This window comes from Molothrus ater, chromosome 1 (genome assembly GCF_012460135.2).
Source record: "Molothrus ater isolate BHLD 08-10-18 breed brown headed cowbird chromosome 1, BPBGC_Mater_1.1, whole genome shotgun sequence".
In the NCBI taxonomy this organism is placed as follows: Eukaryota; Metazoa; Chordata; class Aves; order Passeriformes; family Icteridae; genus Molothrus; species Molothrus ater.
The window spans coordinates 111,367,922-111,395,210 of record NC_050478.2 but is presented as its reverse complement, the minus strand read 5'-3'; the positions used below and the strand labels follow the sequence as shown (position 1 = coordinate 111,395,210).

Here is a 27,289-nt window from a genome sequence, read left to right as displayed (position 1 = left end):
AGAGTGCAAGTTTCTCTAAAGAAGTGATACTACAGATGACAGAACTTACTCCCCTGCAACATATGGAATATCTTGACCTCTCAAGTAAACTAACCATACAAAAGTGATAAGAGCAAAAGGTGCACGTAACACCAGCAGCAATATTATGTTTGGCTTTCCACTACTTCTGCCAGTTACTGTACATATATTACATGACTATTATAGAAATGGCACAGCCTCAGACACTTTCCACAGTTTATTTACATTTTAAGACTAACTTTAATCTCAATCACATATCCATACATTTCCTTTGTTTCACTAAAACTTAAATGCATGGTTTATTAGAACAAAGACTGTAAACAAATATTTGCCATGTCCAATACATGTAACACAGGAGCTGCTTAACAGAAATTAATCCCCCCATTTTATAAATACAGGTATCAAAACAATCCTGAACATACTTTGTGACACTACTAGTAGTCGGCACCCACACCCTTGCAAAATTAAACAAGATGAGCAACGGTATTCACTGTACCTGCTACCTTAAAACAAATTTAATTGCAGCTCTTTTACTAAGCAAGATGGATAAAGCATGCCATTTATATTTTGCCTTCTCCAGAAATTATTTTCAGTAACATATATTATTCCACAGCAATCTGACACTTTCTGTCATGCTTTCACCTTGTAAAACCTGAATTCCAATTATAGGCTATTTCAGGCTTATGCTTAAATGACAGTGCCTCAGTAAGAGAAAAAAAAATAATTGTGCTGCCTTTTTCTCCCATAGTGCCTGAAAACATATTGGGCATACATATATTATATATATTCTTACAAATGTCCAGGTCATGTATACCAGCTGAAATTCTTTAATGTGTGGGTGTTTGCATTGTGAGATTTAATCAAGACATTACATGAGTAGAAGGTTGTTGTTTTAAGACAGAAGTTTGAGAATCAGCTAAAATTAATTATTGTAAGTTTGTCCCTCTGGAGGTTGTGGAAGCTTCATATTTTCTTTGGACATCATTAGACGTCTTAGCTCTTGAAGTACAACTTTAATGCTATATGAATTTTGCCATTTTGCTAACACTGGTATGCTCCGTGCATCCACCTGGAAAAAGAATAGAGAAATCTAATTTATAACTGAACACAAAATATCGACATAAATAACTGTTATCAACAGTTGCTCTAAGAAATGGTCTAGGCATTCCCTGACACCTTCTCTGTGGCATAAAGTCCCTGTGTTCCTAAAATATTTTAAGGAAAACAATCATATACTTACACACAGATACAGATTCTGCAATAAAATCCATGCACGTGGACCCTTCCATCTGTGCTGCTACTTATATTAGTGTGAAGGAAAAGAGGACGGGAAGAGGACATCAGCAAACTGTTCACTGCAAAACTGAAAGTGCTACCTCACAAAATTTATAGGTTTTTTTTCAAATTACCCCCAAAAAGAAACAAATAATCACCTTCACTATGCTAATATATGCACCTTTCTAAAGGAACATTTCCCTTATTATTTCTTTGCTACAAGTCCTGTTGGTGATTTCTTTCACAGATACTACACAGTGCTTCTGATACATCTAGAGGCACTACATGTATTAAGAAATGTCTTGAAATACTGAAATAACTGATTTGTAATGCTTGGGCATTTCTTAGTTCTTTGCATCCTTCTCACAGTAAGTCATCTTAGGGAGCCGTGAAGATTACTGCACATCACTTACCAAGTGGAATATGAACTGAAAGGAAAGGACATGGGACTTCTCCTATGCGTTTATAAAACCTGTGGGACAATTTACACAATTATATTATAACAGGGAGGTTTCCATAGGAAAGTCAGCAATTGAAAGTTATCCTGGGAATTGTTCTGGCAGCAGGTTAATTCCCAACCCCTGCATGGAGGAACTTAAGAGCACAGAGGGGCCTACAGCTGTGCAACTGCAAAGCAGACCCTGGGGCAGGAATAGGGCTATTGCATGCTACTGGATTCCTTTGGTAGAGTTGCAGCCCATATGGCTACAAGAGTGCTGGAAACCACTGTTTTATGATTTAGGTAGCATAAAACATCAAGAAGTTTCTTATCCCATCTTAATTAGGGCAAGCTGAAAGAAAAAAAAAACCTGGAATCAGAAATGTTAACACAGATGTTTTATTTCTAGATTATTTGAAGTGAGGCTATTTTCAGAACACCAGATGAGACTAAACCTTTTTGTAGGAGGAAACTGAGGCCAAGGTTTAACAATGTGCTGGCTTGGGCAGCAATACTATCCCAAGAAACTTCTGTTCCCTCTCTTGTTCCTTTAACAGTGCTACTGCCTATCAGCTCAGTTAAACCATGTACAAGGAAATATTTTCTGATCTGAACAGACAGAACCCACCTAGTTTAAAGCACCACCTTGGAAAGAAGTCCCTAGGAAGGATCCTTGACCTTATTTAAAGCTCAGCACTTAAAAGCATTTCTTTTCACACAATGTTCTGCTCAGAGCTGGGAACCCCTTAAAGTCAGCAGAGTTGCCAACAACAACTTGTATCATCAAGCTACAGTAAGAATAGCAGTCAGATGACTTAATAATTATTGCAAACATTTGATAAAAAAGAAAAATACCATCAAAATAAAAGCTAAATTATGGAGCAACATCATGCCAGTTTAAAATACATGAGTGTATGAGCCAATACAGAAACAGGTTGTGAAAGTTAGCACTGGTGAAATCATCACTGTAATTCCTGTACTATTGCTACTTTTTAAAGGGATATTTGGGTTAACGTGGTAGATAGGATGCAAAATGGCTGGAAAGGAAGTTGCCCTGGGACTACAGAAATTAACATCTATCTTCAGTCTGGAAATTCTGCTTTCACACCATCCTCCTTGCCCTTGCTTCTCCTCAATTCTGCCTTTGTCGGCTCCCTCAGGTCTGAATGTTTGCCTCAATTATAGCACACAGCAGCCAGTCACCACTGCTGTTCAAATAATGCAGTTCTACAAAGACTGGAACATGAGAGCTGATCAATTAAGAGTAAGCTCCTCCTGTTTTTCTTTTTTCCTGGGAATTTGCAACAAAAAAACTCAGACTGCAAACTCTGCTTTAACATTGCTATGAATGTTTTCTGACTAAAGACTGCTGCAACATGACATTTTTGTTGCTTGTTTATCTCAAGTCTCTTTTCTGCAAGTCACCAACTTCTTTCATAACATCTTGCAGCAGTAAAGATTTTGGCTCAGGTTCTGTTTTCTGTCTTGCAGAATTGATTTCCAAGTTAGTGCATAATAAACTCACTTTATGAAGAACAATGATAAGACATTTAAAGACATTTAAGAGAGTGACACAAACTATGTTGAAATCACACAAAAGCATTAGATAATATTCAAATGCACATCCTGGAACACAGGAGACATTTCAAGGTCACAGAAAAGCTAATAAAGCTGCAAACTGCAATCTGAAGACTATTTTATTTAGACTATTTTATTGGGGGGGGTACACCACTGTGGAACCCTGAATAATAAGAGAAGCAATATATAAAATGCATTATTTTTTTAAACAGTTGAAAATAAACCAAATTATTTTACACAATTTTACAAAGTATTTACTGTTTACAATGTTCCAAGTAACTTCAACAAGTAGCAGCAAATGTCTATAGCAAACATAGTCAAAGCAGTAACTGGGCAGCTTACAGATTTACAGCTGAGAGTCCTAAGTGATTTAAAGTAAACAAGTATTTCCAGCTGTAAATGGTATCCTAATGAACAGAAGTGATTGCAAATCCTGCAAGATAGACTGCTGAGGAGCACTATCACAGATGCAAAAATCAGACAACCTCAAAAGAAAATGGGAAAACAAACAGCACATTAGAATGCAACCTGTGTTTTATCAATATGAGATACATAAGTCTCCAAGAGAAAAGACCCTGTAGCATTAGCAATAATAATCTACAGTTTTACAACAGTGATGCCATTAGCACATAAAAGCATTTTGTGCAGCTCTACACAAGTACATGGACTTGTTTTTCTGACCTTAGTAACCTAATTCTGTATACAAATACAGCAGATCTACAAGTAAATTAAGAAGAAAAAACCCACAAACTTTTTTCTTAATTTGCAGATAAGAAAAAAAAGACAATTTAACAGGGTGCCTCAGACCACCTTAGTCTTTTGAGATAAAATATTCCTGAACTAGTTCTCTCCTCTCCTGCAGTAAATTTATCAAACAGTGATTCCTGAAGATATGCTGCTGGCAGAAAAGTTACTTACAAACTCCTCTCTCACAAACTAATCAAAAAAAAGTCAATAAAGTTGTACCTGTCAGTATTGATAAATTCATTACACACATGCCCTTTTCATGCAAAGAGTAAAGGAATTTTTGAGTAAAGGGATTTTTAATCAAGAAAGTAAAGAACCATTGCCCACAGAGCAGTATGAGAATAGCTTGCTTAGATCCCTAGTAACTACACTTATCCATCTTTCCCCTGTACCACTCACACTCTAACTCAATAGAAATTATCACCCTCTAAAACCCCCAGTGTGGGCCCTACTTTTCCATAGATGTTAAATGGCACACAAGCCTACCTTAACAATATTACAAATGCTTTGAGTACAACCTGCTAAAACAAAACAATTTCAGCTGCTGCTTGTCTCAGGTTTCTTTTCAGCAAGTCACAACTTCTTCCTGACATCTACAAGCAATGTGACCAAAAGCTGGCCACATGTCAAAACCCAGGGTGCCTGCAGAAGCACGGATAGTAGAGGAAGTCTGCAGATGAAACCCTGCCATTAATTCAAAGAATTCAAACCACTTATGATCTATTAAATGAAAGATGACCAGAAAGTGGGAGAGCAGCTTGGAAGAAACATGAAGGAGCTATGAGGAAGCAGCTACATCAACTGCTCCAGGATGCTGAACATGCCCCACTATTTGTTTCACAGTTCCTCTAATGACCACGAAGACAAAATAAGATAAAATGCGAGACACTGGGACAATGGGCACATTAAAAATGGTATAATAAATGTGTTTTAAATTCACTACTTATGAAAATTCCTTTCATTAAAAATACTATTTATTTCCATTTAAACCCATTAGGAAAAAAAAAAAGAAGTTATGCATTTGCATAGGAAATCCTTCATAAGATATACAAGTTTATCTTCTGGGGCAAAAAATTAATGATAGTTTGATATAAGATTATTAACTTACTAAAATCAATTTTTCCTGTAGCAATGACTCAATTTGAACAGTGCTTTTAAAACAACAACACAGATTTCCTGTCACAGTAGTCACCCTGTTCCTCAGCAAGCTGAGTGAATGTAGACTTTTCCAAACAGAAGCTCAAACTTACTGGCTTCAGTAAACAAGAGCCTTCAGGCTCTTCTAGTCTAAGGCCCTGCTTCTGAAAACCAGCACCTATACCTTGAGGTATGCAGAGATTAAGCCACGACAGCATACTTCTTCACTGAATCAGAATAATACACGTTCCTATGGTACTAGGAAGAGGTATGAAAATCATCTTCCAAACATACCATAAGCAGCTTTTGCTTCTCACAACTTCTCAATAAACACACACCCTTAGACAACAAGCCACAGTTGTGATTAAGAGAATGAGCTAATTTGCAGACAGCAATTTCAACAGGATATTCAGGTAGAGTAAGACTGTTAGCTACATAAAAGTATTTTCAGAGTAATTTTAGATTATTTCTGAAGCATTAGTGAAATAGCTTTGGATGACCAACCAGAACACCACTCTACAACCCACAACAGCTCAAAAGATGCCCTGAGAATCTCTTCCCCTGCTACAGTAATTGAGACACTTGACCTTCACAGTTCAGTACTGTTAATTACAGAAATGCAAGTCCATCTTTCTTGTAAATCTTACAAATTATTTAAAATCCAAAGATGCTAACGCATCTTTAGGTATTGCCTTAACCCAATTACTCTGCATTCACTAAAGATAATGTACCCACAAATGGTGACTGTGTTTGTGATTGTGTTTCCTGCTGATAGATGCACACACCACTGGAAATGCAAGGCAGCTCACACCTCCTCTCTGAGCAAAGGGGCACCCCAGCTGCTCACAGAATTTAAGAACCTGGTGAGTAACAAGCTTGCCTGAGCTGCTGCCACAGCTCCTCTGTGAACTCATCCCACCCTAACTGCAGGATCAGTGAAAGCAACTTACTGCAAATTGACCTTTAAAATGCAAGTGACTACCAGCTGTATCAAAAGGTCTTAAGAACGAAGTTCAGAATCACCTTGGATTTGAATAAATCCAGCATAAAGGAAACAAGAGTATAAATACACCAGTTCATTACAGGTGAGTTAATACATCCAGAGTGAGTCTCATCAGGAACAACCTTAATTTTTAATTAGTGGAAACATCAGACAGAATCTGTAATATTCCTGCTACAATACAAAACTAATCCCCTTTTATAAGAGTATTATGAGGGAAATACCTACACAGAGCTTAAACACTTATTGTTTTCCTGTTCAAAACTAAAACCTTCATCTGCATTTAAAAGAAACAACTGTCTTACTATTATAAGTAATGCTCATCTCATTGGTAAGCCACAAAAAGCCAGAAAGATTTGAAGAAGTAGGCCACCAAATTTCAATTGAAATGTGTATTTATATTATAAACATTAAATAGAAAGCTCTGTGCAACATGCATATTCCTCACCTGATTTTCACAGAAATATTTTTTAGTGTAAATTAACAACATGGTTGATCTTACCATTTCAACTTACCATTCCATTGGAATTATTTATTCCATTCATATTTATTTTAGTAACAAATCTAACTGTAGGAGGTGCTTCTGGGTATTTAGGTCCACACTCTACTTTCAGACTGTATATTCTGTTTTCATAGTTTGTCTAGAAAGCAAAAAGACAGACTAATGCGTTTTACTGAAAGCTAAATATTAAAATTTTTTAAAACAGAGCAAAGGCAAGAGGAATAACAATTATGAGATATGAAATAAATATAAATTTGTTAATATTGTATACCAACTGAAGGTCTTGGATTACTGACTGATTTCCACTGTTTTGGCAATATTGATTACTTCATGATTATGCATAAATTACACTGCTTTTTGACTACACCATACGCAAGTTTTAATACAATTCTGTTTTTAATTCACATTTTCTCTCATCCTTTCTATCCACCTGCATCCTCAAAACAACAGTGGCACAGTACAGGACTAAGAGAAATCAATTAGCTTTAGGAAAATTACCACCTTCCCCCATAATGAAATACGTAATACGGTAAAAAAAAAATGGAAATGGAGGAAGACAGAAATGCCAATAATTTAACAGTTAAGATATAACCAAAACCAAAATAAAAATATAACCTGCAAAAGAAACATATCCTGGAAGTAGTTAGCTCTACAGAAAATATCTGAAATTTCTGCAGCTGAGAATCACTTGGTTTACTGGAGAGCTTTTAAGAGCTTGGACAGTAAAGTGGCTGCTAGTTTGCAGATGTCATTCCAAAGTGACCATGGAACAGATAATTCTAAGTGCAAGTATACTTTGAGAAAGCCACATTAGAATTAGATATGGTTCTATTTTTTTTAATCTTGTCAAGTAGGACATGCCAAAGATCAGTGCTTTGTTGGTGACTGATGCACGTGGCCTCTGTGTTCCAAAATGAAGATGAACTCCATTTCTACACCTGCTTTCGCATTGGCACAACAGAAAGAGCCAACATGAACAAAAAAGCAGCAACATGCCTCTCAGCTTTCCAGAAGTATCATCTTTAACCTGTTCTGCATCAGTCAGCTGTCACTCACTCTCCAAGCAGAAGCATCAACCACATAGCCAAGTATCAAACAACAGGCTAGTTTGTGGCTAATTAAAATGCAGAGTGAAAACAGGACTACTGAAGCACCCTAACCATGTACCATAATTTTTGAGCATGCACAGAGACTGAACAGCAAGCAGGTCACAAAGAAACAGTGAAAAACTAAAGGTTTTCCATTATTCTTTCCCATTACTGTGAGTGTAATTAGGCACTGGACAAGGTTGCCCAGGGAGGCTGTGGATGCTTCAACCCTGGCAGTGTTCAAGGCCAGATTAGATGAGCTCTTGAGCAACCTGGTCTAGTGGAAGGTGTCCCTGCCCATGGCACAGGATGTTGGACATCTTGAGGATGAGCTTAAGGATCTTTAGGGTCCCTTCCAACCCTTAACATTCTGATGCTATGATTAAAAGCTAAAGGCTAGATAGAAGTCCTCTTATCCTGCTACAGGTAACATAGCTGCTACCACAGAAAAAAAATACAGTAACTAAAATTCTCATTATTCATTCAGCCAGAATCATTTTCTTCCCCAGAGAGGGATGCTGTCAGTTACAGTGAAAATAGGCCAAAATGTATATAATTCTGCTCACAACTCTGGAAAAACCCAAGAACAGCACTCATTCTCATTCCCTTATCCAGGTGGCTTCTCAATTTTGCTCAGTTTTTCAAGTCAGTGTTTTACTGCAAGCCAGGCATCCCTGGCCAGCTTCCCAAAAAACTAAAATTTCTTTTTCTGTAAGTCAGAAAAATGTTTCCATTAATCCAAAACAAATCTTACCCTCCTCTCTTGCTGTTGGGTCACCTTTCAAATAAAGCAATAAAAAAACTGATAAGCATTTTTTTTTTACAACTTTAGAGAAGCCTCAAATGAGAAGAACTTCATGGACAATATTAGCAACTTTCTCCATGTTTTGCCTTACTGTACCATCTACTTAACTCAGCCAATTCCAAAAAACACTCATCCTCTACAGGCCCTGAAACTAGATATGCAGTTCTTCTCAAGGTGCTGTAACTGGTTTGGGAGCTGGTGGCTTTCACTTTCTACAGTCACTACATATTGCAAGTCATTCTATCTGCAAGGCTGCATGTCCCTGAAATGGCACAAGATACATTATTTGCATGCACTCTATCATAAAGAAAATAAACTCACAGAACTACAAATTGACCAGGACTAGAAGTGTATCCCAAACTGGGTTGAGTACTTTTATTACTTTTTTAAAACACATGGCACCTTCTATAATAGTATTTTAAGTATAGTATTATACACATCATAATCTCTTTTCAAAGATGTGTAGTGACTAGTCTACCTTAGGTTGAACAAGAAAGCAGTCACAAGCAGTTCTGGAGGGTTTTTGGAGAGCCAGGGAGACCCCATGACAGCTAGGTCAAAATTTTCAAGTTTTTATCCCAACACATTAGACTACAAACTTTCTTCAAAATGGATTCCAACACTGATTCCACAGAAGCTAATATCCAAAGCATACAGTCATTGTGATTATATATTAAATCTGCCCTCTCCCAGCTGCATCCAATTCTTAGGAGCTCAGCAAGGTCATTCAGGTGTTCAAAGCAGCCTACTGCAAGTGGCAAAGGACTTCCAAAAGCAATTTGAATTACACTGAATCTATCTCTGGAACTCTGCTACTTTGGAAGACATTATTTTCACTGAGGCAGAGCTCTGATCTCTCTGTCATGGACAGCTCATTCCATAAGCCCTGCAGCACCAAGGGACACACAAGACAGGTCTCACCCTAGCAATGAAAGGCATGTTCTGAGGGCTACTTAGATATACTCATTTAAAGGTCTCAGTTACACACTGATCTTTTGCATCATATTATAACTTAGGAGAAAGCATGCACTAAGTCAAGTAAAGTCCACCCATAGCTGATATGGCTGACACACACAAGAGGTGATTACTTCTCTTGCAAGTTGTGTCAGTCTAAATGACATTCTACAGAACTTCAAAGGTCAGAAGGATGAGAGGTAGTTAGAAGCTGCTAGTCTTTAGGTATGATTCAAGTGAAATTCTAATACTGCTATACTGAAAGACTCGATAAAACTTGTAGAAGTTGAAAATGCACTGCCAGTTTACTACAAAATTGAAATTATCAGGCATATGTGACAAAATGGGGAAAGACAGTTACCTGTTTATTGTACTATCAGTGTACACTTACGTTCAGTAACAGTGGAAATAGAGAATTAATATACTCACAACTGAGTAAAATATATCTCAGATCACAACTGGCTTTTACAGACAGCTGCAGAAACAGGGGAGGCTAGCCTGAAACACTTACATGCCAGAAAATGAAAAATTATACACTATTTCTACAAATTCATACATTGAATTTAAACTATTCCTTTACACTGTAGAATAGTAACATTTTTTTATTTTGTATTGCCTAAAACCTAACAAATTTTCATCACACTTACCCTTGGTGGCCCAATAATCATTCCTGTCCATCTGGTGAGTGTCATATCTTCATCATCTTCAAGGCCCCAGCTTACTGTACCATCACCCACTCCCTTCTGCCCTTCTTCAAGTTCTTCCAGCAAGCGAAAATTACGAGGTACTTTAACTAGAGAAAATGGAACAATGTAATTAATACTGCTGACATTAAGGAAAAGGTAACAACTTCGTTGCTTTTATATGTTACACACTGGCGACTGCTCAATGTATTTTCCAAGTCAAGCAAATATTACCTGCACAAATTTATTTAGCACTCTAATTGCTTTGAAGCAACTAACTGCTTCACTGGAAGTTAATTACTACCAAGTAATACCAATAGAAGCCATAAAACAGAAAATAGGAGAGCACTCTTTAGCCTAAGATGGCTTAGTTCAGATTCTCTTTCCCAAGCACAGTACATTTCAAAATCAATTGACTGTCTGTCAAGTTCTAATCAACCAGAATCCACATAAAATCAATACAGCAAATTTACTCCAAAACAAAATTAAAGAATGTACCATTTAACACAGATTATCCTAAAAAATGTCAACTGAAGACTGAAATATTTTCACTTGATTACACTCGTTAAAAAAAAAACCCAACAAAAGACTAATATCTGAAAGCAAATTGAAAATCAAGTCTTTTTTAATCTAGTGATTAATACTGCCACTTGCCAGAGGAGAAAAAAAATAATCACAGAAGCATTGATTAAATTGTTAAAGAGAGATAGACATATCCACAACAGAATACACAGATTAACTGCCTTTAGAGAACACCAACTAACCAAACTATAATTACAGGATTTTATTATTATTCATTAAAAAAGACAGATATTGATAGATATTAAACAACAGGATGCTCAACTGCTTTACAGCTTCAGCTAAAATGGTACTTCAGCACTGAGAGAAGAACGGTAATTAACACTTGTGCACGCAATCATGGAATGCTTTTATTTTCAAATAAAATATGCACAATGATGTAGTTACAATAGTATAACACCATAAAACTTCCACTTAGCTATAGCTGCTTATAATTACTTATTTTTTCTTATATCTTCTTACAACTATAGTATTATCCATTATTTTCACTAGACATCCTTTCTAGTATTGTAAGAATCCAGGTGCTCCATACAACTAAAAATTAACACTGGGTACACACAATGTTATTATCAAGTTTGGAAAAGATGAAGGTCAAAGAAAACTGTTTTGCATATCAGTTATTCAGGTTTGTATATCACTGTGATTTCAGGTTTTACATTACCCTAGTCTGTACTCCAAGCAGTCTCTATGCAAGAAATGAAGAGTTTTAATGTACTATTTTATTATTTAGTGGGATAATTGATAACTTCTCTTAAACAGCGTTTGAAACTTTTTTTTTAGTAACACAGACTAGGGAGGCACTTCCAAAAATTGCACAAACTATTGTGTCCAAGTTCTCCAAATTCCCAGGGAAAAGCATTACGGGTATAGTATCAGGACAGTGGAAGGAAGTTAAGTCATTCATGTACAGCCTCACCTTCCGTCCTGCCTTGGTGCTGCCACTCATCTGAGTCCTTACTGAGCTACTTCAGCTTGCTAACTGAGCAGAAAATGATACATTTTGGCCAGTCTTCTCACAGCTTAACAAGCCAGCCCAGCCAGCACATGTACTGAAAACACCAGCAGAGCACATCAAGAAGAAGATCACATCTCAATTTTTTTGACATAGAGCCGTTTAAAAACCTTCATTGAAACGCATTTTCCCATCCTCTGGTGCCATTCTGACTTGTGATAAACATTAAGTGTGTACATTTATGTATCTAATTCTGACTAGAGATGAGAACTGACAATCACACTGCAACCACAAAGTTTTTACTCCACATTCATACATGTTCTGAGTTAAGTCTGTCAAACCATGGTAAAGATGGTAACAATGATAAAGTTCTACTTTGCATCACATGACTGAATAGATTCTGATTGGTAAGTGCAGTCTCAAATAAAAATAACCACAACAACCTCCACGTACGAACCCCATGTACTTTAGCATTCACACATGACTTTAGGCTTCCCCAGCAGCTTAAATCCACCTTTTCTCAGAACCCCTGCTCTGACTGCAGAACTTCTGAGTCACAGTTTAGCTCTCTAAAAAGAACATAAAAGATGGTACCAAACAGGATTTAAACTTATTTCTGATTATGTGCTATCACCTTTCAGCACAGCCTGGATGACACAGCTGCTCACTGTCCTGATGTTCCATGCCTTCTCCCAGAATTCTGTTGCTCTTGCACTAACCAGGTTCCTCTATTAGCCAAATTGTCACACTAATTTAGCAAAAAAGCTGTTTTTCCTTCAGGCAAAAATCAAATCCAACTAGTTAATCAAGTGAATTGACTCAGGAAAAAAGAACAACAAATGCCAGACTGCTGCAGCTCTCAGTGCCTTCCTTTGCAAAACCATGGGTGTGAGGATAAAGGAGCTTTTTGTGACAAAAAGCCACTGCACTGACTCAGCTGTATCATAAAATTGTACCCAACACATTAAAACTGTAGAGATGACACTTACTAGAAAACAACAACCCCTTACGATGAACTGACCTGTATTCATCACATTTTTTCCATCATATTATCTGTGCTCACTGATTCCCATAACTGCCCAAGGGGAGCAGTGAAGGACTTGGGAAACCTCCAGAACATCTCCAGAAAATAATTTAGATCTGCTTTGAAAAGAGACAAAAACATCTGAGAGCAAGAGCCAGACTCCCCACACTAACATTCTTATCCCTGCTAGAAGGAAGTAGCAAAACACTGTTCTAAAGTTAAAAATAAGAGTAAAAACACCTTGTGTTAAAAAAAAAATACACAATAACCCCAACTAAAAACACGTGCATACAAAACCCTGCCCATAACAACAAAATTCTCCCCCCCAAAACCCACTAAACTGCTTCTATGTCCCTGGCATATATGACTAATATTTTATCATCAATACTTCAAACTTTATTAAAGTAATTACTGAATGTTTTCATAGAAAACGATTATTGCTAGATTTCTGACAAGTGACACAGAATATCTCACAAATTAAGACAGTGGTTTTTAAAAACAAACAAACAAACAAACAACAAAAAACAACCCCTTACTATTATTTATAACTACACACTTAGAAACTTCCAGCAAAATTAACTGGAATTAAATACTGTCTTGAGCATCCACCCCTGTCCTTGTGCATGCTATTGCACTCTACATGCTTGCTTTGATCATGCTATAACCTTTACACAAAACAGATTTACCTAGCTTGAAGAGTGGAACACACACACAAGATTGTGCTCTCTTCCCAGTAAAAAAAAACAAAAACTTCTAGCTAGAAATCCAGTCAAGGATGATCTGGATTTTCCAGAAATTAAGTTTGCTCCTAGTATAAACAGAAAGTAAAAAAAATTCCTCTTCTCACTATTTCAGGTATTTCAGAAAGCAGCTTTATCTTTAATCCAGACAATGCAATTCATCAAATATTTGCTAAAAACTCTGAAATATCCCTGACTGAATTTGAGTAAGAACTGTTATTTCATTTACAGAATTTGGACAATGAAACATCTTTCTCTTCTCATGTGCAGCCCATTAGCAGTATGAAATTACAGAAACCAGCACCATTCTTCAGCTGACTACCAGACCTCAGGTGTTCTCCCCAATGCCACTTGCTCGTGGGACCACTAAGCAGCTTCAGACAGGCACAGACAGGTTGGTTTTACTCTCTGTAACAGGCACTCCTCAGCTAAAGCCTCACACTTCCAAGTGAAGGGGATTAAAGCTGTCAATTTGAACACTGGCAGAACTACAGGCATGGTAAATTCCCCTCAGCAGGCTGTGATTTACAGCTCAATACAACACTGCATCCAGCACACCTCTTTGCAATGATGGACTAAGGCTCTGCATGTGAAAACATAGATGGTTTCATCCAGATCAAGAAAACAAAAAGCAAAACCTCTCTTCACTTTATCTGCACTGTGGATTTGACTGACAAATAGCCTCCTGACACCCCTGCCCAAAATCTGTCACAGGAACTGCCAAATAACTTCTACCAAACTCTCACAAACAGTTGAACTAAATATATTTCACTTAAACAAACAAACAAAACATCATTCATGCTTACATATACCAACAGTTTTTAATTTAAAAATTGAATCATGAAACTGGACTACAGAAATCCGTTAAATGATCAGTGAATTTAATACCCTGGAATTAGAAGAAAATGAAACAAGATTCAGTAAACAAAGCCCATAATTTAAGCATGAGGGTGTACTTTCATATATATGGAGCTACTTCAGATATTACATTCTAAATCACCAAGTTAATAGAAATAAAAAACACACTACCACAAAGGATGAGTCAAGAAAAAAGTTACAGCTACGCTTTGATCCAGAATCTGCATAACCTGAAAAAAAAAAATCAGGAAAGAAAATAAAAAGGAATCTTCAGTGTCCATTAGTAGTACCAACAACTTTCACTAGAGTAACAAATGAGAATTGCCTGGATGAACCTGTTCTTGCTAGACAGAGTTCCCCAGTTGGTAATGTCAGATCAGTGATACAGTGATTTAATCAGCAACATCAAGACAAAACACACAATTGCACTTATGTGCATTTAAGTCAGATTTGACAGACCTCACTGGATACATTAAATCGCATTTTTAAACAATTCACATGGACACACTCCTGCAAATAGAGTTGGCAGTCCAAGCTCCTTTACACATCAAATGATTCTTTGCTGCGTAACAGGCAAGAGTGGGATAACCTACACTCTGCTCTTGTCCCTGCAGGTTACAAAAGCAAACCATAACCCAAATTTTTAATAGATTAGCTCAGAGCCTAAAGTGTGAAGTTTTCTGTTATCCTTAAAACTATGGTTTTTAGAGTAATTGTCCATAACCAACATTCCATACCAACATTCAGTTTCTCTTAGAATCTCCCTCAGTTCTTGACTTCAATCACTCCTGAAAGTTACCTCAGTACCAGGACCATTTCACCACAGTTAAACCAGCACACCCCATACTACCAACACTCCAAAAGACAGCTCTACACACTAATCCTAACATGCACACAAGAACAAGTTATATCAAAAAATCCTACATTAACACAATCAGATACTGTCAGGGATGCTATTCTTCCTGATTGAGATAGCTGTGTCAGGGAGTCTGTAGTATGAAAAATTTTGAATTTTTGAGTTGGCTCTTGCCCACTGACTTCCAGCAAAACAGAAACTGAAAAGTATGTTCAGCTTGGTAACAAAGAGAAAAACCTCTCAAACCCCATTTATCAGCTTCAGGCTCACAGCAAAGTAAGCATTTCCTAAGGACAGGGAGAGGGGGGAAGGACGTCAGTCTTGCAAATTTCAAGCCATAAAACAATTTCTCCTGGGGCAGGGAGAGGAAGAAAAAAATACAAAGAGAAACACAGAGAAAACAACTTGTTCCTTTCAGTCTCTGAGCAATTCATCTTGCTCTGGACAAAATGAAGTAAAAACCTGAAATGCTGTACTAACAACAACAGTCCACACACCCACAAAAAGAACATAAAACAACCAAAGCCTTAAATAGGCCCTGAAATGCCAATACATTAAAACCAAACCAAAACAAACAAACAAAAATTAAGGAGAGAGAGGAAAGAGAGTCAGGGCATATGAAATACTAACATATTCTTTTCTGGCTGCAGAAGATATTTCTCTGAAAAAAACTGGGGTTTTTTTTTTCGTAAACTTGATGTGTATTCTTGTTTGCCAGTTACCCTGCTCACATCACCTCTGAAAATACACACAAGAAAAGCCTTACTATCACAAACCTACTATCAGGAAGTATTGCCAGGTGTACCCTAATGATATCGCAGTTATCTGAGGTTGATCACAGTAACCAAGCTCCAAAACCCTGAAATATTTCCAGTAACTAGCTTGGTTAGTACAACAACCAAGCTGGTCATGACAGTTTTGTCTACAATAGAACCCCATTGCTGGCATCAGTAGTGGAATGTAGCAATTCAATAATGAACTTTGTTATTCTTGTTGCTCTTGTTTTAAAATCAAGTATGTTACTACACACATAGTAAAATCACTGTTTCCAACACATGAATCTTATTCAAGGTAAACTGACATTTCCAACTGCTTTCCAGGAAAGTTTCAATATATTTCAGTAAAATTCAAATTCATAATTCTTTGTCAGCCATTTTCATAAAGTCGAATTTACTCTACACTATTTTTCTCTACTTTCCTCCAGCAAGTATGTCCCAAAGCAATGAAACTCGAGCAATGGAATATTCTGCATTAACAGTTTTGAGTTTAAATTGGAGAAGTCCTATACTATGCTAACTTAAATGGTGAAACCAAGGTATTTAGCAGCAATAGGCAGCCCATGCACATTGATCAGGATGAGGAATAAGGTCTAATCAAGTCTGAACCTCACAGAGCTGTAAGCAACACCAGTTTAGGTTAGTCTCAATGAATTTGCAGATCTAACTATGCTTACCTGTGGAAATTTTCTAGGAATAGAAATTCAAGAAGAAAATCAGATGAAAATTCATTTCTACGTAGAAAGAAATTATTTATCCCAACAGAAAGAAACAAGACAACTAACAAGAATTAATAAAAGACAAGTAGAAGGTAGGTAAGACTCCACAGCTCAAGTAAGCAGGTGTACATCAATGAACACTAGAGAGCAAATAGAGCAAAGGACCATTTGTTCACTGTGTTCAATGCTCACTGTAACTCAGAGCCAGTTTTGCTACAATACTGAAGTGGTAAGAACTAAATGGGTTATTGTACTTCTTTGCAGGACTAAACCTATATATATATATATGGATACATTTATATCACACACTATGTAGGAGCCCTGTAACTGGTAAACGTCTTTCCCTTTTACAATATTTGACATTAAGTATGTTTAAGTATGTTGAAAGCACACAGGCTGGAAGACTTCAAAGAAGAGGTGCAATTCTAGGAACCACACTGAAGTGAAACTATGCATTTCATCAGGTTTTAGGGTTTGTTTTTTTCATATAAAGAAATGTCAATTGCTGAGAAACATTTCCCAGCATGAGGCAATAAAGAGCCACAGCAGTGTGAAAGCTATAACTCTTTATCTTAAAATCTAATTTTTGGTTAAAGCTAAGTAAATTCATATTTGTTTTCAGAATTATATTGGTGAAAATTTCTATTTATTTCACCTAAGTGAAATCCTACATTTGCTAGTATCTTCTTAGGCACAGTCCTAGCTTAAGCTAGGCTTCATGAAAATAACTTTGATAGGAACTTCCTTTTTATTTCAGTTCAGCCACAGCCATAAACATGCTAAATATGGCTTATATTAAGAAGGCAGCTAATGAGAAACCGTTAATAGAGCAGAAGTCTCGGTCATTTACTGCAATTCAGCATTCAGATTTTGCTGGAGGGGAAAAGGGCTGGACAGGTATAGAGGTTATTTCTTTAAGGCAGGGCACTAATGCTAGTTTAAAAAACAAACAAACAACAAAACAATAAAGATAACATAGGTTTATAGAAACAGGTTTTTTTCACCAGGCTTTCCATTTCATATGCATACTCATAACGTTAAGACACTACCTACTAGTGATAATAATTGAAAATGATAAATTCTACACAGAATGACATTTTCAGTGCTAGCTTTAGTTTCACTGGGGTGGGAAGAAATTAATTTCTAGACAGCTACACATTAGTACCTGGATTGGCAGACACATACCTGATTTACAAGCATGGTTTAAAATGGTTTAAAATGGTTTAAAATTGTTTAAACCACAAATCTTGATGCTGGAGTAAGAGATCTCAGCGTATCAAAATGCAAAATTGATGTTGCAAAAGCAATCAATTTATTCAATATGTTTCAGTTGCTGATGGTTTCACATTAAGAATGATGAGACCTTAAACTTGAGTTCTCCAGCAGAGTGCACATTCCAAATACAGAACGTCTTTGGGAAAAGTTTGTACAATTTAAGGTTTTATTAATTATGTTTTAAAGTGTGAGAAATTACTAGCAAAACAAATAGGTACCTTACCAAGGCATCACATAAGCCTTCCCTTCTTTTATCTTGCCTCCTGAGTAACCAGAAGGAAGTGAGTTAACTCCTTCTAATAACTTTAATTTTTACCAATTCTGTTCTATAACTCATTGGATTATTTACTGAAGGCAGCCCTATGGACAGAACTCTTTCTATGATGGTCAGTATCCCCCCAGGAAAACACATCATATCTGTTAAATTTTTATTCACTTCTAATCATGCTCATGACCTCTCTCCTCTTTCTTTGCTCCCCACTGCCACCCCTTTCCTCTTATGCACCTTTTCCAGAGGAGCAGCAGATGGAAGTGCAGCTGCCATTAACTACCTGATTCATCAGAGCTGCTCCAACCTCTGACCTGGAGGAGCCAATCTCTCAAAAATACCATCAAGTTTTTTTCCACTCTCCACCCTCTCTCCTTACCAAGGCTCATGCCTCACTGAAAAGCTCCATTCCACAACTCCTGCAGCCCAACTTCCAAATGGCCTCTCCACTCCCCTGATTTGTTATGGAACAACAATATCCTACACAGCCTAAAGCAGCACAAGGCACAACAGTAAATAAGACCAAGAGTCATCACATGCACATCAGCGAGAAGAAGCACAGAGCAGTCAAGATTGGATATGTGCACACACAGAATATAGCCCAGGCCTGAGAGCAACTCCAGCTGAACTCAGCTTTGTTAGCAAGGATGCAACAACATCACTCTGTCTTGACACTTTCATGCAAACACGATCACCTTGAGTACTGCTGCTGGCAGGGAATGACTAATGGTGCTCATAAAAATTACACTAATGAAGAAGCTTGCTTCACAACAGATACAAATGCTGTTAAGACTACATAACAGAGAAGGCATAAGCAAGCTCTTGGCAAAAACAAAGAGGGGGGAAGAAAAAGGAAAAAAACCTCCAACTTTCAGAAATTCCCACAATTTTTTAAGTAATTAAAATACCTCATCCAAACAAACTTTTTAAAAAGTTACCACAACAACAGAAAACTATAGCATAAATCCCACTAAACTGGACTGCAGTCCCAAAAGAAAATGGGTGTAAATTGCTTAAAAGTAATTTTACAAATTTGTACCAATATTAGCAGCATTTCTTTATCAGTCTATATTATCTCTAAGTGCATTTTTTTAATAAACAAGACCACTGTTAACTAAGACACTGCATGACCAGTGATGCCTCACACTATAAGAAAAACCATACAGGTACTAAACAGTTAACTCACTAAATAACTCATCAATTGACATCCATGAAGGGTGGAAATGCACAAAGCTGACTACAGGTTTAAAACTTAACTCTTTATAGGCAACCACTGAATGAAACACATGAGATAATAAAATTCAACTACCTTCCCCTATGTTTTAGTGTACGAAATTAGAAGTGACACATTTTGATGCTTAGCAAATTCAGAATTACTGTTTCAATTTTGTACGAAACAATGTAAGGCAAGAAGCCAGCAAAAAGGAGTTAGAAAAGACAGCTGTACTTCAAAAACCACCAGCAATATTAACTGTGATTTAATAGTCTAAGGAATCAAGATTTTACCAGGCAAAGAAATCTTTCCAATTTCTACACTGAGAAGTTAAAAACTAACCCTCAAATTTGTTTAGTAACCTTGTTTAGTAACTACCCCATTATTAAAAGCACAAAGCTAAATAACAGCAGAAAAAAAATTAATGGAAGTTAAAATGGCTCATTTTTGAAACGTGCATTTTAAACCTGACTTTGTGTTAGCTGAGAGAAAAAAAATATTTTCAACAGATACTTATTAAGTTACCTTTTAAATTGCAATGACACAGAAACTTATTTTTCCCAGATAAAGGGACAGGAGGAGCAGGAGACTACAGGAACTCAGCAGAGCCCAATATTTCGTCATGAAACAGCTTTCCCAGCATGTGCTTTAAAAGTTAAGAATACAATGTGTGACCCAGATAACATGAGGAGCATCAAGGATTTAGTCTAGCAAAGCTGTAAAGCTGTCTTAAACGGGTTACAAGTCATTGATTAGCAAACAGTTGTTCTAACATGTGCATGAAGGTCCTTTCCACCATGACTCAGCACCTGTCCACAGTACAAAACATAAAGATCCTTTATCTGTGTAAAGCAAGCAATGTTATTCTTTCAATTATACACATAAGCATACGCTTATGGATATAATCAGTACATGCACCAATCACCACATATTACTAAAGAACTGCCATTAAATTATTTTCCTACATTATTTTTGAGAGTCATACTTCAGCCTGCCATTTTCTATATGTTGTGGTATTCAAAAGTTCAAATTATTTAATATTTACATGATCACACATTCCATTTCAATGAGAAGAAAGAAAACAAGCAATTCCTTCTCTGGAAAAGTTCTAAGTTATATGAATAAAACTGGACATTTTACTGCAAATATACTGAATAAAGGACACTCCTTTTATATGTATTGGGCAAAATGTTTTGATTTACTCAAGCAAATTGCAAACACACTTAACTATCCAGTTTATGAATAGTCACAAACACAATGGAGGGAGGTGATTTTTTTCTTTATGCTATTAAACATATTTAATGCAAGAATTTTTAGAAGAGTATACTGAATCTATATTTTTTCTGACTATTTTTAAAATCTAGTTGAAATATTTCATCCTTCTGAAATAAAGATTGTAGAGCTCTGAAATTCTAAGTGTTGAAGATTACATTCCTTCCAAGATGCTAACTAGGAAATGGTTTAGTCACAGACTTAAATCATCACACATTCTTGAAAAGGCTGTAAACCAGAAGCTCATGTTATTCAGAATCAGTCTGACAGCTTCACAAGTCGAAAGTTTCTGCACTGATTCAATTCAAAACATTGTTTGAATTATACGTGATTAGTGTATTCCAAATGACAAATACAAAGAAAAACATTCTTTGGGCAGGACAGAATATAGTAAAACCCTTCCAAATACTTAAATCAAGGCTACTTAGAACACTTCCCCCACAGCACTTTCTTGTGTTTCCCTGGTCTGTGCTGAGGTTCCCACAGGATAACTGAGACAACAAGGCAACAAAACCTAACAGGAGTAGCTGAAGCTGATTAGTACTTTACATTAAGTTTCAGTCAAGATGAAATATGAGCTACACTGTATATAAAAAAGAGTTAATAGTGGATATACTGAAATAGCAGATAATACTGAAAGATAACAGATAGAAGAGATAATAGTAGATAAAAAGAGTAGGGACAGAGAGAGGAAAGGTCTGTTAACAAAAAGAGGCTGAACAGTTTCACAGCATGTATTTAATACTGCCTCTGGAAAATCTTCCATAAGGCAAAACACAAATACTAACAAATACATATGTAATTCAATTCCACCAACTCCTCATAAGACTTGGAAATCTAATTCTTACATGAGAAGCCTTCTCATGCATGCTTAGGTTTATAGTACAGACCATCTGCCTCCAACTGCTGAAAGGCATATCCTCCTGAAACTCTGTGTTGTACCTTTATCCAGGCTAAAATTTTCCAGGATTGTACAGAATAGTTTAGATAATGGGCTTCAATACTATGTTTGATAACATCCCTGAATTTCCAACAAGCTCTTTAACAAATAGAAGATTACAAAGTAGGCCACTTTTTTATTGCAGAGGTAAGTTGCTTTCCTTCGAGAACACTTACACAGCTATTGTGGCAGAAAGACATAAGTAGGTTTGTATTTAAAGACAGAGACCAGGAACAAAGGCAGGAAAATGATACAGGCAAAACTCTGAGAAGAAACAGAGTATCTTGCCTATATATGCCCCAAAGTTGGAAAGAACTGACGATCTATATATAGTTCTAAAGTAATTTGCAATCTAAACTTTTCTCAACACAGCTGAAATTATTTGTGGTTTGTCAAGATGTTTCTAAGCAGGCAGAACAATCAAAATTGCAATTCCTTGTGCATAGGACAGGATGGAAAAAATGCTCCACACAGAGTACTTGCTGCCTCATGGAACACAGTATTTTACTTCTTTTGTTTTGTTTGATTACTTGCAGCTTTAAGAAGTCTGTGCTTACAGAGCTAACACTGTAAACTCACAGAACAAACTTTGAGGACTCTAAAATTCTAAAAAGCTCTTAAACTGACTTCTTGGACCAGTTCTGAATAAATGAACAATGTGGTGGAGGCATAAAAGAGAAAATGGGAGGGAGTAATACATCCTTCAAGGTAAAACACAGTGGATAAAAAACACAACTATTTCCTTGAGAAGGAAAAAAAAAGAGGAAGGAAGCAAACATTCAACGGGTCAGAGGAAAAGAGAAGCCTACCTGAGCAGAGTTTTCTAGACATGAAGTTTAAATTATATCACATCTCCCACATGGAAAAAGTCGTCTTTAAATCATTGTTTCTACATCCCACTTATGAATACATCCCCTTATTACTCCTCTGAATGGCTTTTAATATCTACATGTCCCACACTCAGGGTATTAATCTTTACCATACTAAGCACAGGAGAGAGAAGATATCAGCTTAATTTGGAATGAAGAAGAAAAGAGTTTCAAGGCATTTAAGAGAAAGTATTGCAAAATATCTCACATTACAGAATATCTTGCAATTGTGGGTTTTAAGAGCGGAAGAAAAAAATCCCAACTTTCACAGCAAAATAAACCAAAACCATCACCACCACCAAAAGCCCCAGCCATTAGGGATAGCACACTCAGTCCTTGCTTCACAGCTCAGGGAGTCTAGAATGCACTCAAGACCACTTCCAGCCCTTCATTTTTATTCCAGCTTCCTTACTGTAGTCATGCACACTTAGAAATGCTTCCACAACCACCAAGTGTTTGCAAATAGAAGTAAAAAATAAAGTTAGGAAAGTAAGTCACTGACGTGCATTGTGCCATTTCTACTCACAGAATCAATCATCTATAAAATCAAAGGGAAGGGCATTTTTGCATGGGCAAATTAGGTTACACAATGAAGCTGTTTCATCTTTATAGAGTAGAATGACTGGAAATTAAAAGTATGGATTTTACAGAAAAATATTTCACAGGGATCTAGCCACGTATCTTTCAAACACACTTTCAAAAAAGGTTGCTCAAGACTACATACTAGAAATAAATCAGGAATCTCGTATAATTTTGACTGTAGATCAGTCAATTTTTCTTCCCTGAGCATCCAGTTTCAGCAACTCAAGGGGAATTTTCATTAACTCAGCCCCATCCACCCTCCCCCAAGCTAATGAAGCTCTCAGTTGAAGAGGAAGGAGACAAAAGCATTAGTAGCCCAGAGTTACAGCACCATACTTGACACTGCTGCCTTAATTCTCGTATTTTCCCACATAAATGCCAACCACTTAGTGACACCATCAGTGCCTTTAGGGAACATCCATATTATATATATATATATATATATATATATATGTGTATGTGTATATATATATGTATATGTGTATATATATACATAACCCTATATATAAGGTATATAATATTACATATCATAGACAATATAATATTAAGTGAAACCCAAATTATCAAAATGCAGAAATTAACTCCTCAATTAACTCCTTGGAATGATGTCTTTTATATGCTTCTTTTTCTCGAGACAGACAAGAGATGTTTAAATGGTATGCCTTAGTGAAGTATTTCTTTTAACTTGAAACTGTGTTTATTTACATCTTCTACTATGTATTTTCCAACAGATTAACAGAATGAATCTCCTGCTAAGCAATATGAAACTCAATGCTTATATATTACACACAGCTGCTCTCTCCTCTAGAAAACTGACTTGTTTAACACCAGACCTCCAGCAGTACCCACACAAATAACCTAGATCTAGCTTCAAGCAGAAGGAGTTGTAATATCAGATCAAACTGCAGCTTACTAATATCCATTTCTAGCACATGCAGTATCTATGTTGCAGTATCTATGTGCAAAATTTACTCATTACAGTAATTTTTGTAAAGCAAGTAAGATATTTATTAAACACCAATGTAGCACTGATATATACAATTTATTTGGCACACATTAAACAGCCATTTTCAAACTAAATTCTCTGCTGTTAAATGCACATAATTTGTTACATTATTGCTCACAGAATTAGCAAGCCCAGGAAAGGAATTTCTGGGATAAAAGACAGTTGACCTTAGTAAAAGTTTTGGTGTTGACTTCCTTGTTATAATTTCATTCCTTGACTTCATGCAGTCAGTTTTTTTTCTGAAATAAATAATGATGAAGTTGAACTTTATAGCAAGAGCAGACTAAAGTAACAAAGCTTTAAATCCTAAGTCTATAACAAAGTTAAGTCTATAGCAAATCATTCCCTCCCCTCCTCCACAAATGATTATAACACAGCTTCCCGGCAAGAGCAGTTCTGGGTGAAGTCTGAATTTTTACATACTATGTGGAAAGTATAAAACAAACCCTCCACCACCCCATGTGTGTGCCAATAAAAAGTCTCAGTATTTTCTCCACAAGAATATGTTGTTTTAGAAGCTCTGACTAATTTTCGCAGCAGTTTTGTTGATGATTCAGCCTGCTTGCTGCATTTTACTACAACAAATTAGTTTAATTTAATTTCTTCAACAAGATGTACGTGCAGTACTGGCCCTTTACATTGTTTGGAGCAGTCACACGTATTAGGAGTTTCCTACATCTCCTCCTTTTTATGAATTTTAAGTGTGGCTGTATTTCTGAGGCAAAAACAACCCCCACTGATTAACTGCATATAAGAGATTTTAAAACAACTCTTGTAAGACTGCAAAGAACACTTATGGCAGTGAAACCATCAAAGTTCAGTCAAAAACCATTTATTCTCATAGGGTTGAAGTAGAAAGAAAATAGCCTTTCTCACTACAAAGATTCTTTGTAACTGATATTCTGCACTATCCAGGTTGAATGCCAAATGCCAGTGCTCAATACATGACCTAAACTAACTTTGCTTCCTACTGTATTACAGGCAATCTCCAGTGACAGCCTAGACACAAACTGAAGTCTTTCAGTGTTGCTCTGAACCTTTTTAAATTTAGAGAAAACCCTTCTAAATTTACACAACAGGAAAAAAAAGTAAAAAAGACCTAACACAATAAAATGCAGTAATTCCCAGATGAGCAAATACTTTTCTCTATATCCATTCTAGCTCAGTTTATCATAGGCAATAGCTATCTTTTTGGACTGCTCTTCCACATAGTTGCAAAAGCTACTTCAAAAGCTACTTTATCAAATTCCACTCTGAAAATCCCACATCCCCAAACGTATTACCAACTGGAGATGACTCTCCTTCCTCAAAAAAAAAAAAAAAAAAAAAAACCAAACCAAACCAAACTAACAAAAAAACCAAACAAACAACAAAAAAAACCAAAAACCAAAACACCAAACCTGCCCAAGCACTTCTCACAGGGCCAACATCAAGGTACCAAGACCAGTTTAAATGTACAGATGTTTCTTATCTTTTGTGTATAGCCCCAATTCCCCAATGATCCACTGGATTGGCAGCAGAAATAAATTAGTGGCCAACATTTACCCTAGACTAGCTGCTGAAGTCAATTCATTCCCCTGTCCTGAGGTCCATATTAATCCCACCTATAAAGTCTCAGGGATGAGAGAAGAGGAAACAAGCCTCTGAAGACTTCAGGTTTTAGCACTGGGGGAAAGGTCTTATTGTATTTGAAGCTTCTCATGAAATGAAACTGAGACAGTTAAATTGTGCTTCTACATTTAGCACTTGAAGCAGTATTCTTGTCCCTTTCTTTGTCACCATTTTCCACAACGTTCTGGCACACCATTGCTCCACACATGGTGTGCTGGTTACTGAGAGGGGCTTCCTGGGATGACTGGCAGCTCTTTGCCCTTAAGCTGGCCTACGAGAGAGACCCTTTGGCTTCAATGGATGCCACAGGGAAGAGAGCTCCACTCCTCCTCCCCATTATGCTACAGTCACCACCAAAGTGAAGTACCTTTGTCCCAAAACACAACACAGGCCTAAGCCCTTCTCTCCCAAATAAAGAGGGGACACAGACAACCCTTTTATTTTAGATACCACTACACCACGTCTTCTGTGTTCACCCAGCAGTACACTGGGACAAATCTTCAGCACAAATCTTTCTTTCCTGCAGCATTTTCACCAGGCTAACAACATCTCCTCCCTTCCCCACGGACACCAGCATCTATCCATCCATCGCTGCCCCTCGGCAGGTCAATTCTCCCCTCCCCCGGCACTCGGAGCCCCGTCTCCCAGCACGCACCCCAGGCCGGGCTCTCACAAGGATGTCGCTGTCCCACGGACGGAAGGGATGGGGCCCCGGGCAGAAGTGAATTAGGAGGAATTTCTTCTCAATGGACATTGGAAGGGGCTGCCCAGGGAGGCGGTGGAGTCACCGTCCCTGGAGGTGCTTCAGGAAAGACTGGACGTGGCACTCGGTGCTGTGGTCTAATTGACAAGGCGGTGTTCGGTCATAGGTTGGACTCGATGACCTCAGGGGTCTCTTCCAACCTAACTGAGCCTGGGATTCTGTGATAACCTGTCCCGGCGCCCCTGCAGCTTCCCTTTCCCCCCTGTCAGAAGACAATTCCTCCCCACTCGGGTCTCTCCCAACGGGGAGAGCTCGCCCCCCTCCATCCCGGCGAAAGGAGACCCGCCCCGGTCCCCTGTGGGGCCGCCTCCCCAGCAGGAGCCCAGCGCGCCGCTCTCCCGGGCCCAGCGAGCCCCCCCTCACAGACCTGTGGATCCGGCCATCTTGTCCGAGCCCCCCCCACACCGCTCCGGGCCCGCACGCCACGCGCGTCACTTCCCCTCGGAGCGGCTCCGTCACTTCCCGCCAGGAAGGACGGGGCGCATCCCGGGAGCGCGGGAGCGCGCGGGGCGGGCGGGGCCAGGGGACGGTGCCGGCAGCCAAGGCGCGCCCCCGTCCCGGGGGCCGGCCCGGCTCTGCCCCCGCCGGCAGCGAGCTTCCCGGGCGCGCTCCCCTCTCTCTGCATCCCTCCCGCCAGCCCCCGTCCGTGCGCGTCTCTCTCCAGGCACCCGCTCCGTCTGAGCCCGAGGGGGCTGTTATACCTGGGAAGCAAATTCCCGTGGCTGCGTCCCTACCCCGCTCAGCCCGCAGCCCAACCTCC

At 37.9% G+C, this 27,289-nt stretch overlaps 1 protein-coding gene across 1 annotated transcript; it reads right to left on the bottom strand.

Moving 5' to 3' along the window:
* Positions 1–220: 220 nt before the first annotated feature.
* On the bottom strand, positions 221–26,984 carry UBE2V2 (ubiquitin conjugating enzyme E2 V2). Its single transcript, XM_036403718.2, has 4 exons — positions 26,897–26,984; positions 10,191–10,336; positions 6,710–6,835; positions 221–1,087 (listed from the first exon to the last, which is right to left on the bottom strand). The coding sequence occupies exons 1-4, from the start codon at positions 26,910–26,912 to the stop codon at positions 941–943; spliced, it is 435 nt and encodes a 144-aa protein (XP_036259611.1). The 5' UTR covers positions 26,913–26,984; the 3' UTR covers positions 221–940.
* Between the last annotated feature and the right edge of the window lie 305 nt (positions 26,985–27,289).